This window comes from Mastigoproctus giganteus, chromosome 5 (assembly GCF_048544385.1).
Source record: "Mastigoproctus giganteus isolate SK-2022 chromosome 5, ASM4854438v1, whole genome shotgun sequence".
In the NCBI taxonomy this organism is placed as follows: domain Eukaryota; kingdom Metazoa; phylum Arthropoda; class Arachnida; order Uropygi; family Thelyphonidae; genus Mastigoproctus; species Mastigoproctus giganteus.
The window spans coordinates 193754174-193768634 of NC_143579.1; the positions used below are offsets into that span (position 1 = coordinate 193754174).

A 14461-nucleotide genomic window follows, 5' to 3' on the forward strand; every position below is an offset into this window, starting at 1 on the left:
CCACAGAAGCCGATGCGCCAACAACTACCAAATCAAAAAAAAAAAAAAAAGACATCAAACGACTACCAATGTTCTCTGATGGTAATGTTGGATATGCCTTAAGCCTTTACCATCTTTGTAAATGTTTGCCATAGGTAATAAGCTTTAAAGGTGGCTGTTACCCACTGGTCCATGGGTTGCAAAACTGATGTATTGGGGAGCATATAGACAACATTAACTTTAAGAGGTGTACTGACTTCACCCAGATTTGTAGGACGTCCAGGGGCATTGTCCAAAAGAACGATAGCCTTGGTTGGTTAAATTTTTCATTGCAGAATTTGAGAACAGTAGGGCAAAAATAGTTGGTGTACCAATCCAAGAAGACGTCCTGTGTAACCCAAGCCTTCTTATTTGACTTCCAGTACACAGGCAACATGGCTTTGTTTAAGCCTTGCATAACATGTGGTGTTTCAGAATAGTACACCAACATTGGCTTCAATTTTAAATTGTCTGACACATTTGCTTCCAACGAAAGTGTCATCCTGTCTTTTGATGCTTTAAACCCAGGAGCCTACCTTTTCTTCATGGTCTATGAACGTTCTTGAGGGCAACTTTTTCCAATAAAGGCCTGTTTCATCAAAATCTGAAGGATATTCATCCTCCTCTACTATGGCCTGAAACTCTGCAAGGAATGTGGCAGCCTCCTCAACATCTGCACTTGCTGCCTCACCAGTAATTTCCATGCTTCTGCATTTAGTTCTTGCTTTAAATCTTGTGAACCAGCCCTTGCTAGCCAAAAATATTTCATTGCACTGACCTGACTTCCTTTCTTCTTTAAGTCTTCAAAAATTGACTTAGTCTTTTCAATTATTACAGCTTGAATCAAGAGAAAGTTTTTTGGTTCAGATCATTGACCCAAAGTGTCAGCAATTGCCCCATTTTTTTAAAAGCTTACTTCTGCTGTAACTAACTTGTGTAGCATTTACTCTGGTAACACTTTGCATTGATTGTTTTATTTTATCAGCATTCTTCGTAATTGTAGTAATAGCCGCTGGAGTCATATTCACAGCCTTACACACATTAGGGTGGCTTTCACCAGCTTCCATACTCCGAATAACCTCCATCTTATCTTCCAATGTGATAGATCAATGTGTCTTTTTCACGTTGATCTTTGGATTAATTCAACTTCTTTGACCAGATATGGTGTCTCTTTATTCTATTAAATTAAAAACTTTATTAATTATGTCACACACTGTCTAGTGGATTGGCAAAAACTGCACATGGCTATCACTAATAACACAATTAATAAAAAATGTTAGTGTAATAAATTTACAACATGTATAAATAGCACAAACAACAACCAACTGAGTGCTTCACCATATGGACCTTTACCACCACGAGAGTGAATCCACAAGTGGCTACTTTGAGGGTGGGTGAGTTTCTCATCTCTGTTTGGATGAAATTGTCCTTTGATCACTTGTACAGATCACATGAACAGTGCATGATACATAATACAGTATGATGCTGATAAATTTTTTTGATGATTTTAAACTTTCAATTTATAAAAAAATTGCAAAAATAAATATTCACGGCCTTGTGGTTAGTCACTGGTGCCATTGCAGATTGGCACAAATCGGACCAGCGCAAAATGAGAGCTACCTGTATTAACTCTGTATATATTATGTAATAGAGTAAGTGATGCTCATTTGCATATTTCTTTTTCTATGCAGGACTTATGGTATTACTAACTTAGCAGATGATTTAAAAGCACTATACAGATGGGCTGGCAAAGATGGAAGAGGGGTTACTTTTATTTTTACAGATAATGAAATTAAGGAGGAATCATTTTTAGAATATATGAATACAATATTGGGTTCTGGTGAGGTGAGGTTATTGCTGCTTATATTATAAATTCTCAAATTATAAATTCATACATAAAATTGCATCAAATATATAAGTATAGAATTTTAATCTTAATCTTTTAATTTGACCAAATACAAACTGAATTTTATTCTTGTATCATCAGTTGTGATTCTATATTTGCAAACATTTTCTTCTCCTGATGCCTCTGGATCTTAAGAATTGAACTTTTTGCAAAATATAGGATATGCTGGCTATAGTAACGTATTATATAATTCTGTACTCCTGTTTTGAGTATCATTTTTTGTGTTGGTTTAATTGTTTTTTTATATTTTACTTTCTAAAATTCATATTAAAGGATATTGCTTTTACTGTTCTGATCAAGCAATAGGTTTATTTTATAAAAGTTGACAAATAGCTCAAGAATTAAAGTTAAATTATAGAATGCAACCTTAAAATACATAGCATCATGGAACAGCAACTGAATCCTGAAATAGAGAAAGCAGTGTGAGTAATCAACCTTTTTAGAGGAGAAACTAATTATTTTGTGAGGATCAAGACTGTATTTATTAAAAAATCATTTTTTATTATCTCGGCATGTGTAACATTTAAGGAACATATCAGTCAACTCCCTGCATTAAATGGCATGTTCTTAACTTACCTCATGGAAGAAGATTGAACAATATGATGATGTAAATTTTCTCAGTAATTTGCAGTTATGAAGTGCACACTGGACAAAATAGTTTTTCCCCTCCCAACTTTCAGAACATTTTACTAAAGCATTTGAAAAGACATATAGTATGTCTTTAGACTAGATACTTTATAATTATCTTGTATAATATCATGACTACTTTTGTAAATTTGCATAAGGAATATTTAGTTTCTTTATTCTCTGAAATATGTGGATATGTTTGTAAAATCTATGCAATCAATAAAATCAGCATTTTACATCTTGTGCTAAAGGCAAGGTATAAGTTCCAATACTATATTTTTGTGTATAATAAATATAGTTCATCTTTTGAAAGTTTATGCATCTCTGAATTCATATGGTCACTTATCTTGTCACTTTACTTTACTGCCCTTCACCTTACTGCTCTGGTCCCACAAGGCCAACTCGTCCATCTAGATTTAGGCTTAAAAGTTAACATTAGAAAAGACACCGTTGGCCAAAAGTTTACCTAAATTGCTAACATTATTTTATACAAACAGATTATTTAATACAATCAATTTAATACAAATTTAATAAGATTATTTTATACAATCACAAAAAAAAATAATAAACTGATGTTTGTCTGAAATTCCGGATACCATCATGACAGCTATTTCCCAAATTACTGATCCGCATTACATATGGTTCTAGGAGCAAGTGTATGCCAATCTGTGAATAATTTATTAAATCTAAGTGCAATCAGCGTTTGGAAGAAAAACTTACATTTGATCAAATACAAAAGTTATACATAACTTTAACCCTTAATATTCAGACACATTTGCTCCTCACAGCAAAGCAGTAAATTTTGCAGGGTTTTATTTCAATGCATGCATGCATGCATTGAAATAATTTGAAAATTGTACACATATCTGCATTCAGTTTCCATCTTTGTCTACCAGTGACAAAAGATGCCTTTCAGCTTAGGATGAAGCTCATATCAGAGACAAAACATTTATGCACAAGTCAAACTGATATCATTTTATACAAATAGCATTACAAAAAAAAAAATATATATATATATATATATATATATATATATATGTCTGCTACCTGTCTATGATTAAAAGCACCATTGTAACAGCTGTTCTGAGACTATATTAGTGAATACATTCTGATCCCTGAATATTGTATCAGTCCTTAATGAGAAACCAAGGAGAACGTGGAGAGATCAACATGACTCCTAGAGGAAATTGAACACAGAGATGTGTTTATACAATTTCAGATATTTCATTGCCAGTATTGAAATAAAACTCTCTGCCTTTATTAGGGCAGCAAAGTAATAAAGACAGTGTTGTTGCAGCTTCACTTTTTTAAATTCTCAGTTCCACAGCTGTTTTTATTAGGAAGTTATATAATGAATGAATTTGTGGAACATGCTGAGCTCTGAAAAATAAACAGAAACTAACACACTGGTGAAATAAGTTGGTGGGCAAAAATCCCCTTCCCACATATTCTCACTAGTGGTGGTCATATTATATTTGATTCTTCCAAGGGAGTTTTTTTTTGTTTTCTTGTTCCTGTTACACACACACACACACACACACACACACACACACACACACACACACACACACACACACACACACACACACACAGTCCAGTGAAATATTGTGACTACCTCCATATTTTAGCAATCAGCCATTCCTCCCCACTAGTGGCATGCATTGCAGTGAGGACCATAAATGTGATACTGCAGGTTTAGGGCATGATTCCCATATGAAGTACTTGATCAAAATGGGCAAGAAATATGATCCAGGCACACCTACTCAGGTGGTCCATACGGAGGAGGGTTCATTGGATCACAGTCTTGGAAACATCACTGATTGTCCCCTTTTTAAAGTCCATGATCAGCTGTTCTACCAGTTTCAGTATATCAGCTTGTACAAGGCAGAATAGCCTATGTTCACCATAACTATTGATGAATCGTGGACACCTGCCAGTTGCCCAGAAACTGCAAATCTTGTAGCTGTTCACAGAATGCTGTAGTTAGGGTGTTCTGAGAGTGAATGGATGTGGATGCAGCAGTCACTGGGCAACTGGCAGGTGTCCACGATTCATCAATAGTTATGGTGAACATAGGCTATTCTGCCTTGTACAAGCTGATATACTGAAACTGGTAGAACAGCTGATCATGGACTTTAAAAAGGGGACAATCAGTGATGTTTCCAAGACTGTGATCCAATGAATCCTCCTCCGTATGGACCACCTGAGTAGGTGCCTGGTCAAGGTACCCATGTTTATGGCCACACATCACTAATGATGCCTAAAGATTGCATCTGAAGAGCATCATTGGACCATTGTTCAATACAAAAAGCAAGGAAAAAGCATGTTGTAGCAGGAAATTTGTTTTCTAATATAGAATGTTGAATCTGTATTAGTAAGAATCAACAGAGTAATATAGACTGTTAGAATTTACCATATTAGAGGATAAAAGTCTAAAGTTAAGGCTTTTATCAAAGTGAACTAGTAAAAGCCTGAAATCCGGTAATTAGGATTTAATGGATTTCAACTTTTATGTGATGAAATATATATAAAAATTCCCCTTCCGTGCTATCAATTGTTCAAAAAAAAAAATCCTATTATATGGTGAATTGTATCAATACAAAATGAATAACAAGAGATCAAAGAAGTCAAAGTTTTTTGGGGAAAGATAATCCTTCAATGCCTGCCTTGGCACAGTCAATACCATACTTGTTGAGCATGATAATTGCTGAATAGTAATAAAATTTATCCATGGATGAAAGTTTATATAAATGGGAATTAGAATAGACATGGCATGATCATTGGAACTTTGATCCCAAGATCCAATGATCATCAAACTGATGGAGCCCTTATGGTACCTGTGATGTGATGAGATATGTGATGAGGAATTTTCCTAAGGCACCAGATGCTGATAAATTAAAGTCGCATAACTTCATGGCTTTCACACAGATTATGTGCTGTATAAAACATAAATCTGTAAACTTTGAAATGAAACCACTTGAGATAAGAAATTCACAGCCAAGAATTAACCAGAAAAATGGTTGATTGGGTGACAGGTAACCCAGTTGATAGTGGCATACATTTAAGAAAGTGAAATAAATATAAATGAATATATAAAATTTTAAAATAAATAAATAAATAGAAACATAAATTATTGTTTTGATAGTATTTTACATAATTTATATATGTACACTAATTATAAAAAAAATTCAAGTAATTTTCTGTGTTAATGTATAATTATTAAAGATATATTGTCTATTGCACAAAGGTGTTTTTTTTTTTCTTAGAAAAAGGAGGACTGTCATAATGAAGGGTCAGTTAAACTTCCACATAAAAATTTTAGTGGGAGCCCACTACTGCTATTATTTATATGAACTGCAAAGCTGCATCTAACCATTCAGTTAGAATTGAACAATTTGGTCAAAGATTTGGAGCTCTCCAAAACCAAGACTCAATTACTAGGATCACGGCTTCAGTAGTGGAATCTTGAAAAGCATGTCAAGGTGTTTTTTATAGGAAGAGGCAATCTAACATAACAACCTATTACTCCATGGAGGGTGCATTAGTTTATTGTAACAGTGTCCAGGAATTAATGAAAGAGTTACATCTGGAACATGTCCCCGAGCAGTGGAGGCTTTTCATTGATTCATGCAAAGTCAATTTGAAAGCTGTTTTACTCCATAACGGAAATAAGTTTCTATCTATACCAGAGCGGTCTCCGTAGCTGAGTGGTCAGGAGTGGGAGTGCAGTAGCATGCACTCTTTAAGTAGATCAGGGTTCAAGCCCCTGTGGTGAATACAATCAATCTGCCAACCCACACTGGACCAGTGTGGTAGATTATGGTCCATTTCCCCTCAACTTGAATTGTTGAGGTGGCTTCCATCCTGCAGTGGATTGATAATGGCTGCAGTTTACTTTACTTTACCTTTTTTTTTTTTTTTTACTATACAGTTGGCCCATGCAGTTCACATGAAGGAAATGTATGAGAACCTACAGGTTCTTTTGCAAAAAATATGCTATCAAGAATTCAAATGGAATATCTGTGCCGACCTAAAAGTGGTAACTTTGCTGACTGTGTTACAAGGTGGATATGATAAATACCACTGCATTTTATATTTAGTGGGACAGGACAGGAGAACGACTGCCACTACAGAGTAAAAAATGGCCAGATTGTTCAGAAACTACACCAGGCCAGAAAAATTTAGCACATCCTCCTTTGGTGGATAAGTCAAAAATTTATTTACCTACATTGCACATCAAGCTAGGCTTGTTAAAAATATTTGTCAAAGCAATGGACAAAAAAGGAGGATTTTCCTGTTTGAGGCAAAAGTATTCCAAGATGAGGAATTCACTAAAAAATTAAATGCTATGGATATAAGTGCCTGGAAGGCATTTGAAAACGCCTGCAGGAAATTTTTAGACAGTGAGAAATCACAGAATTACAGTGAAATTGTGGATGAGCTAAATTAAGTGTCCAGAGAGTTGGGATGCAACATGTCATTAAAGCTTCATTTCCTATATTCCCATTTAGAATTTTTTTCCTGAAAACTTGGAAGCAGTCTGCAATAAACACAGCGAAAGGTTTCACCATGATATTTCTCAAGTGGAAAAAAGATAACAGGGAAAATGGAGTCCAAATATGGTGGCAGACACATTTGGACTCCAAATGAATGATTATAAAAGGCAAAAAATTACAAAATAAGTGTTTCTTAATCACATAAAATAAACATTTTTGTAAATATAATAAGGTTAATAGACCCATTGTTTAATATTTAGTACTGTATGTAACATTTTCTTAAAACATAAAATCTTTTTTACTAGAAACTTACTTTTTTGATTTAATCCCTTCTCCCTTAAAATTGGTGGGTGTTATAGCAATATGGTTGCCATATTTGAATTCAGCAATGTCAAATCTACTAGAATCACCCTGAATTTTAATGCGTGAAAAAAATGGGGGGTTTTTTACCGACCACTGTAATCCAAGGAGAAACTTATACACAGGAAAATTCTAGATGAATAAATGTTTGAAAGCATACTATACTGGTAAGCAATCCTATGTCTACACCTTAATATAAAGTGCAATATATTGTCAGTGAAATTTAATTTAAAGTCCAACGTTTGGATTTTAAAAAATCTTCTTTTCTTCCTTTTTCCTAAAAATATGGTGCTTGTCTCCTCTTAAAATTGAAATTATCCAGCTTTGCAAAAGTCAAGGTGTGCCAGCTGTGTTAGGGATACATTCAAGAACCCAACAATCCCTACTTGTGATCGGCCCAGCTCCTTCCTTCCAGTAGCTCTCCATCACTGGCAGTCATCTAGGAGTTATCCCCCTGTCACATTCTTTAGATAAATTCTCTCACCTAGCAGGAATTAACTACCAACAAACCATAAAAAATAAAATATCACTGAAAAATAAATAAAGTACAATATTATGGTAACTTTATAAAAAGAAAATGAAGCTAAAATAAAAATTATGCACAAAAGTACTGAAGGTGATAAAAGTATTAAAAGTTATAAAAACAAAATAAGCTTGGTAAGTGTTAAGCATGTATATATGGGGAAGCACACAAATTCACGCTCTCCCACATTTTTTTTAAAAATAAAATTTTACTTAAAATCTGTCAGCAGCGACAAAATTTATTTCACTATAAAATAATAAATATTATTATTTAAATCTATTTCTGGAAGGGATGTGAAATTTGCATGTTTTCAAATTTTATTTATACTTCATGAAAATTTTATGTGATATACATTTATCAGTTTTCATATATTGTCCTGAACAGTAAAAATATCTATCTTTAACAAGATGGTATTATTCTTCAGTTATTATAGTCTCTAATATTTTCTTTTAACATAAATTCTTCCTATTTAGAAAAATAATAGAAGTTGGCAGGTATTCGATAAAATAGTGTTTTTTTTAATTTTCTGAGATCAGAATACCATCTATTCATCAAAAAAAAGTTAGTGATTTCGAATTACCGTATTTCCCCATGAATAAGACGCACCTTAATTTTGGGGCCCAAAATTTGAAAAAAAAAAATGTATTACATAAAGTTATTGAACTCAAGTTTTATTCATCATAAATTTCATACAACTCATCACTGTCAAAACTCCCATCCATTAGCTTGTCCTCATCTGTGTCTGATGACGAATCACTGTCTTCATATAATGCCTCGTCCTCAGTTCCATCTATGGCATTTGAAATGCCACACTTCTTAAATGACTTGACAACGATCTTAATCTTGATATTATCCCAGGATCTTTTCACCCAGATACAAACTTCTCCTATAGTTGGTTTCTTCACTCTTCCTGCTGGTGTCAAATTGTCCCCAGAAGACTTCATCCATTGGTTCAATTTGTCTCTCATGGCAGCTTTGAGGAGTTTGTTAATGCTGACATCAAGTGGTTGGAGCTAGGATGTCAAGCCGCCAGGTATGACGGCAAGTTTTGTGTTTTGCTCTGCAGCAATCTTCTTTGTATTTTTTGTTATGTGTGCCCTTAACTGATCAAGCACCAATAGGGCAGGTTTGTGTAAGAGCCAACCTGGTCTCCTGCTCCAAACTTTCTCAAACCAGATCTTCATCCCATCCTGATCCATCCAACCCTCCTTGAGGAATGTCTTCTTTTGGCATTGTTTTGCATTTGAAAATCAGCATAGGAGGCAGCTTGGTTAGCACAAGTTAGAACAGCTGTATAATGGCTCTTTTCATGTCCACTTGTCTTCACAGTTACAGTTTTCACCCCCTTCTTATCAACAGTTCTGTTACTTGGGACTTCATCCATATTTGCAATCTGTCCCAACTCAAACTGATGTGTCTTCCGACACTGAATGACAAAACAATGAAATTCAAAGACCTTTTGCTCATAGTTTTCAGGCATCTTTTGGGCAAGTCTGGTGCGTGTACGCATGCTTAGTCCATTCCGTTTCATGAACCTGAAGCACCAATTGTGTCCTCCTTTGAAATCAGTAACTTCTTTTTCAGCAGCAATTCTTCTTGCCTCATGCTGAACCATCTTTGTGGACACAGAAATTCCAATTACCCTTTGCTCCTCAATCCATATCTTCAATTCCCTTTCTAAATCAGGCCATTTTGCTGACTTGCCTCTCATGGCCTTCTTTTGCCTTGGCATTTTCAGTAGGATTTCTTCTTCCCATAGCCAGTCTCAGATTGTTTTCTCAGTTGGAGGAAGACCAGCACGATTTCCATTCACTTTTGCAAACTGGATCACTTTTAACTTGAATTCAGCACTGTACGAAAATCTTTTCTGAGCCATTTCTGGACAGAACATGGTAAAACGTAACCTAATATACCAGTAACAAGTGCGAAACAATGAGCGCAGTGACAACAAGCGCGAAAAAGCGGGAAATGCAAGTAAAAAAAATCTACAACAACTGTATAAGATGCACCCGGTTTTTATACCCCAAATTTTTCGAAAAAAGGTGTCTTATACATGGGGAAATACGGTATTTCCCTAAAACAGTTTTAAATCTCATATCTGTATATTATCAGTTTTTATTAAATTTCTTTTTTTAAACAGGTAGCAAGTTTGTTTGCTCGAGATGAACTTCAAGAAATTATAGGATCACTTATACCTGTGATGAAAAAGGAATCCAAAAAAGCAATAACGCCAGAGAATTTATATGAATTCTTTATGACACGAGCAAGAAACAATCTTCATGTAGTGCTATGTTTTTCACCTGTAAGCATTTATTATAAATGCTATATCTTAATAATTTTACTTGGAAGTTTTGTAATTCATCAGTTTCTTTGACATTCCATGTTTCAAGCCATTTAACTTTTTCATCAATGGTGAATATTAGTTTCTAATTGCATTTGAAGCATTAATAAAGGCGCATTATGCAAGAAAGCAAACTTATATAGCATCAGCCAAAAAAAAATTCCTTCTAATTTCACCCATCCACTCGCACCAAATGTTTGTCTAGTTCTACCTTGAATCTATTTAAGCTATAAACTTCTACAACGACTGATGGAAGTTTGTACCACCATTCAACCACAGGCTGGCTAAAGGCATGTGATGTAGACCCGGCACTATTATTTACCAATTTGGTCAATCAATACAATAAAACATTAACCACGTATTGAAAAAACGACTACAAGATGACTAAAAAAAACATAAAATCCAAGGAAGTACAGCCAGTCAACATGGCTGGACAGTGCAGTTTCGAGTCAGCTTGGTGTACATAAGCACTGGGAAATCAAAATTGAGATGATGTGGTCACAAAGGAACCAAATGCAAGGAATAACTTTGATATCATATATTTGAAACTTAGAAAGGCTTTTGATACTGTTGCACATGGAAGACTGCTGCACAATAAATTAAATACTAATATTAGTATTTAATATCTAATTAGTATCTAATAGTATTTAGTATCTAATAGATTAACAGTAGCCACTGGCAGAGGTGGAAGTGATTCTTGCACTGCTTCTATTGAAATGAGCAGAAGCCTGAAAAACAAGTTGCAGGATATTTCAGAGACTGCTGGGAGTCATTGCGGTACAAGTAAACACATGGGTTGTGTTAGGGTAGCCAAGAATAGAAACAGGTGCATGTATACCTGCGTGTACACCAATGCTAGGAGTTTGGTAAATAAATTTGATGAATTTGAGGTATTGCTCAAAACATCAAAGGCAGATATTGTTGGGATATCAGAGACGTGGTGTCACACAGATATAAGGAATGCGGAACTGGAATTTGGGGAATACAATGTGTATAGAAAGGATAGACAGGACAGGAGGGGAGGAGGGGTTATGCTATTAGTTAAGAAAACATAAAGTCCAAGGAAGTGAAGCCAGTCGACATCGATGGACAGGGCAGTGTCGAGTCAGTTTGGTGTGACATAAACATAGGGAAATCAAAATTGAGAGTAGGAGTGTGCTATAGGCCTAATGACTCTGATGAGTACAATAAGATATTGTACAGGGAAATAGAGTGGGCCAGTAAATCAGAGAGTCTTATAATGGGGGATTTTAATTTCCCAGATATTGACTGGAATTTGTGGGTTGGTCACTCGTGCACTAGCAAGGCTTTTGTGGATTTAGTTTTCGTAAAGGCGACTATGATGGTCTGAGACAGTATTTAAATTCTATACAGTGGGACGAACTGATGATGTTACCAACAGCAAATTCAAAATGGGAAGCATTCAAGGAACTAATCTTGGAGGCTACCAGGCTTTACATACCAACTAAGAAATATTGTTCAAGGTTTAGGCCTAAATGGTTGTCAGATGAACTAATGAGACATGTGGCAGAGAAGAAAAATGCATGGGATACATACAAATTAATGGGTGACATGGAAGCCTATGATAGATATAAGTTGGTCTGTAACCAAGTCACAAAGGAGATTAGGCAGGCAAAGGCAGACTACGAAAAATCCTTGGCAAAGGATGCAAAGAAACACAGAAAAGAGTTCTTTAACTATTTAAACTCAAGAAGGAAAGGGATGAATCAGATTGGTCCACTGGATATTGATGGTTCAACGGTTGAGGATCCTGCTCAGGTGGCTAACAATCTACACAAGTATTTTGCATCTACATTCACGCATGAGGAGTTATTCAGGAAGGAGAATGATGTAGGTAAAGTAAACATTGGCAGTGAGCTGGATGATTTTGTAATAACTGAGAGGAAAGTGGAGGAGAGATTGTTGAGGATAAACATAAAAAAGGCACCCGGGTTGGATGGGATCTATCCAGTTATATTAAAGGAGGCAGCAAAGGAAGTAAGCAAACCCCTATCCATAATTATGAGAGCTTCTTTGGACTCAGGGGAGGTATCCATAGACTGGAGATGTGCAAATGTAACCCCAATTCACAAAGGAGGATCAAAGGCTGACACAAGTAATTATAGACCTGTTAGTTTAACTTCTGTTCCAGGTAAATTAATGGAGGCACTGGTTAAAGAAGCACTGCAGGATCATCTAGACAAGAATTCAGTTATAGCTCAGATGCAGCATGGGTCTGTTAAGGGCAGGTCTTGCCTGACCAATTTGATTGGATACTATGATGTAGTCACAAAAGAACTGGATGCAGGGAATAACTTTGATATTATATATTTGGATCTTAGAAAGGCTTTTGATACTGTTGCACATGGAAGACTGCTGCACAAATTGGAGCAGTGTGGCATTGGAGGCAAATTACTGCTATGGATAAGGGTATGGTTGAGTGGCAGAAGACGGAGAGTGGTAATCAATGGACACTGCTCAACGTGGACTAATGTTATTAGTGGAGTTCCTCAGGGTTCAGTGTTGGGTCCGTTGTTGTTTTCGGTGTTTATGAATGATATTGATGATGGGATATCAAGTTTAATGTCCAAGTTTGCAGATGATACAAAGGTTGGCAGGGTTATTAAGGACGCCACTGACGCTGTGCTGCTGCAACAGGATCTGGAAAGGTTGAACAGATGGGCTGAGAGGTGGCAAATGAAGTTTAACATTGACAAATGTAAAGTACTGCATATGGGAAACAGTAAACCCAGAGCAACGTATCAACTCTGCGGTACTACACTGACAGTGGTGGAGAATGAAAAGGACCTGGGGGTAATTATGCAGGCAGATATGAAGTTCTCTGAGCAGTGCAGACGGGCTGCAAGAGTAGCTCATGGTGTCTTGTCAATGATATACAGGAATTTTTCTAGCAGGGATAAGGAGGTGATTATTCCCTTGTATAAGGCAATGGTTAGGCCACATCTTGAGTACTGTATACAGGTCTGGAGGCCTCATTTCAAGAAGGATGTAGAGCTGCTGGAACGGGTAGAGAGAAGGGCAACAAGATTAGTGAATGGAACAAAGGGTTGCTCTTACGAAGAAAGGCTTAAGTTTTGCAAATTACAGAGTCTGGAGACTAGGCACCGGCGAGGTGATCTGATAGAGGTGTATAAGGCTTTGAATGGTTTGAGCATGCTCAATGCCAATGAGATTCTTCATCTTGCTCAGAATAATCATCTGAGAGGACATAAATTCAAATTGAGGAAAGACAGATGTCGGAAAGATGTGCGGAAATTTGCCTTTGGCCAGCGGGTGGTTGGTTGGTGGTACCGACTTCGATCCCTTGTCATGGAAGTTGATAGCCTAAATAAGTTTAAGGCTCAACTGGACAGGTATTTCGAGCGAACGGAGGGGTGAAATGGGAGTGTTTTTTTTTTTTTTTTGGCTGATGCTGAATAAGCTTGCTTTCTTGCATCATATGCCTCTGCTAATGCTAATGCTAATAGACTGCTGGAAGACTAATCCTGGGTATAAACTCCATGCACATGCACACTGTGGGTGACCACCCAGGTGTGAACCAGTGTAAGCAGAGGTCGAGGTGTGGCGGCCACACTACATGGAGGAATGTCACTCCTCTGTGTTACCAGCCAATACTAGGTGGTAGATGACTCTCATCAACCGGTGAAATACCACCACTTTGCTTATTGGAGGCTTGAAGTGGGGGAACCCATGTTTAGTCTCCAGAGTTAATTTCCGGTCAACCCTTGCCCATCTCTTCCATCATACAGTATGACTGATGACTTCTGAGGTTATGATGAACATCATGACGAGATCCAATCTTCCTTACATTTCGAGGCTACAGATCTAAAAAGGCCGGCCGCTAGTTAGCGGCCGGCCTTTTTAGATCTGTAGAAACTGATTGATGACTTTTGAGGTTATGATGAACATTGTGGCGAGATCCAATATTCCTTACATTTTGAGGGTACAGCTCTAAAACAGTGTTCGCTGGCTGGCCGCTAGTTAGTACACCGGACCACACCTATTGGTAACTCTCTGGGAGGCTTCAGGATCATGTTGTGTATAATCTTGCTACATCTACTCTGCAAGATAGTGACTGTAAGGAGTCCGAGTAGTGTGTATGTGGGGAGCATTGTCGAGGTCACATTATGTCAAGGATCTGGGTATATTCTTACCATGTGTATGCCATA

The 14461-nt window shown here is 36.6% G+C and overlaps 1 protein-coding gene across 1 annotated transcript in view; it reads left to right on the top strand.

Annotated features, from left to right (window-relative positions):
- LOC150085960 (dynein axonemal heavy chain 8-like) overlaps nt 1-14461 on the top strand; it is a 1559705-nt gene that overhangs the window by 1018682 nt on the left and 526562 nt on the right. Inside the window, exons 59-60 of the mRNA XM_090374756.1 lie at nt 1710-1863; nt 10071-10232. Of these exons, the coding sequence (XP_090230882.1) occupies nt 1710-1863; nt 10071-10232 (316 nt within the window). The remainder of the gene's footprint in view (nt 1-1709; nt 1864-10070; nt 10233-14461) is intronic.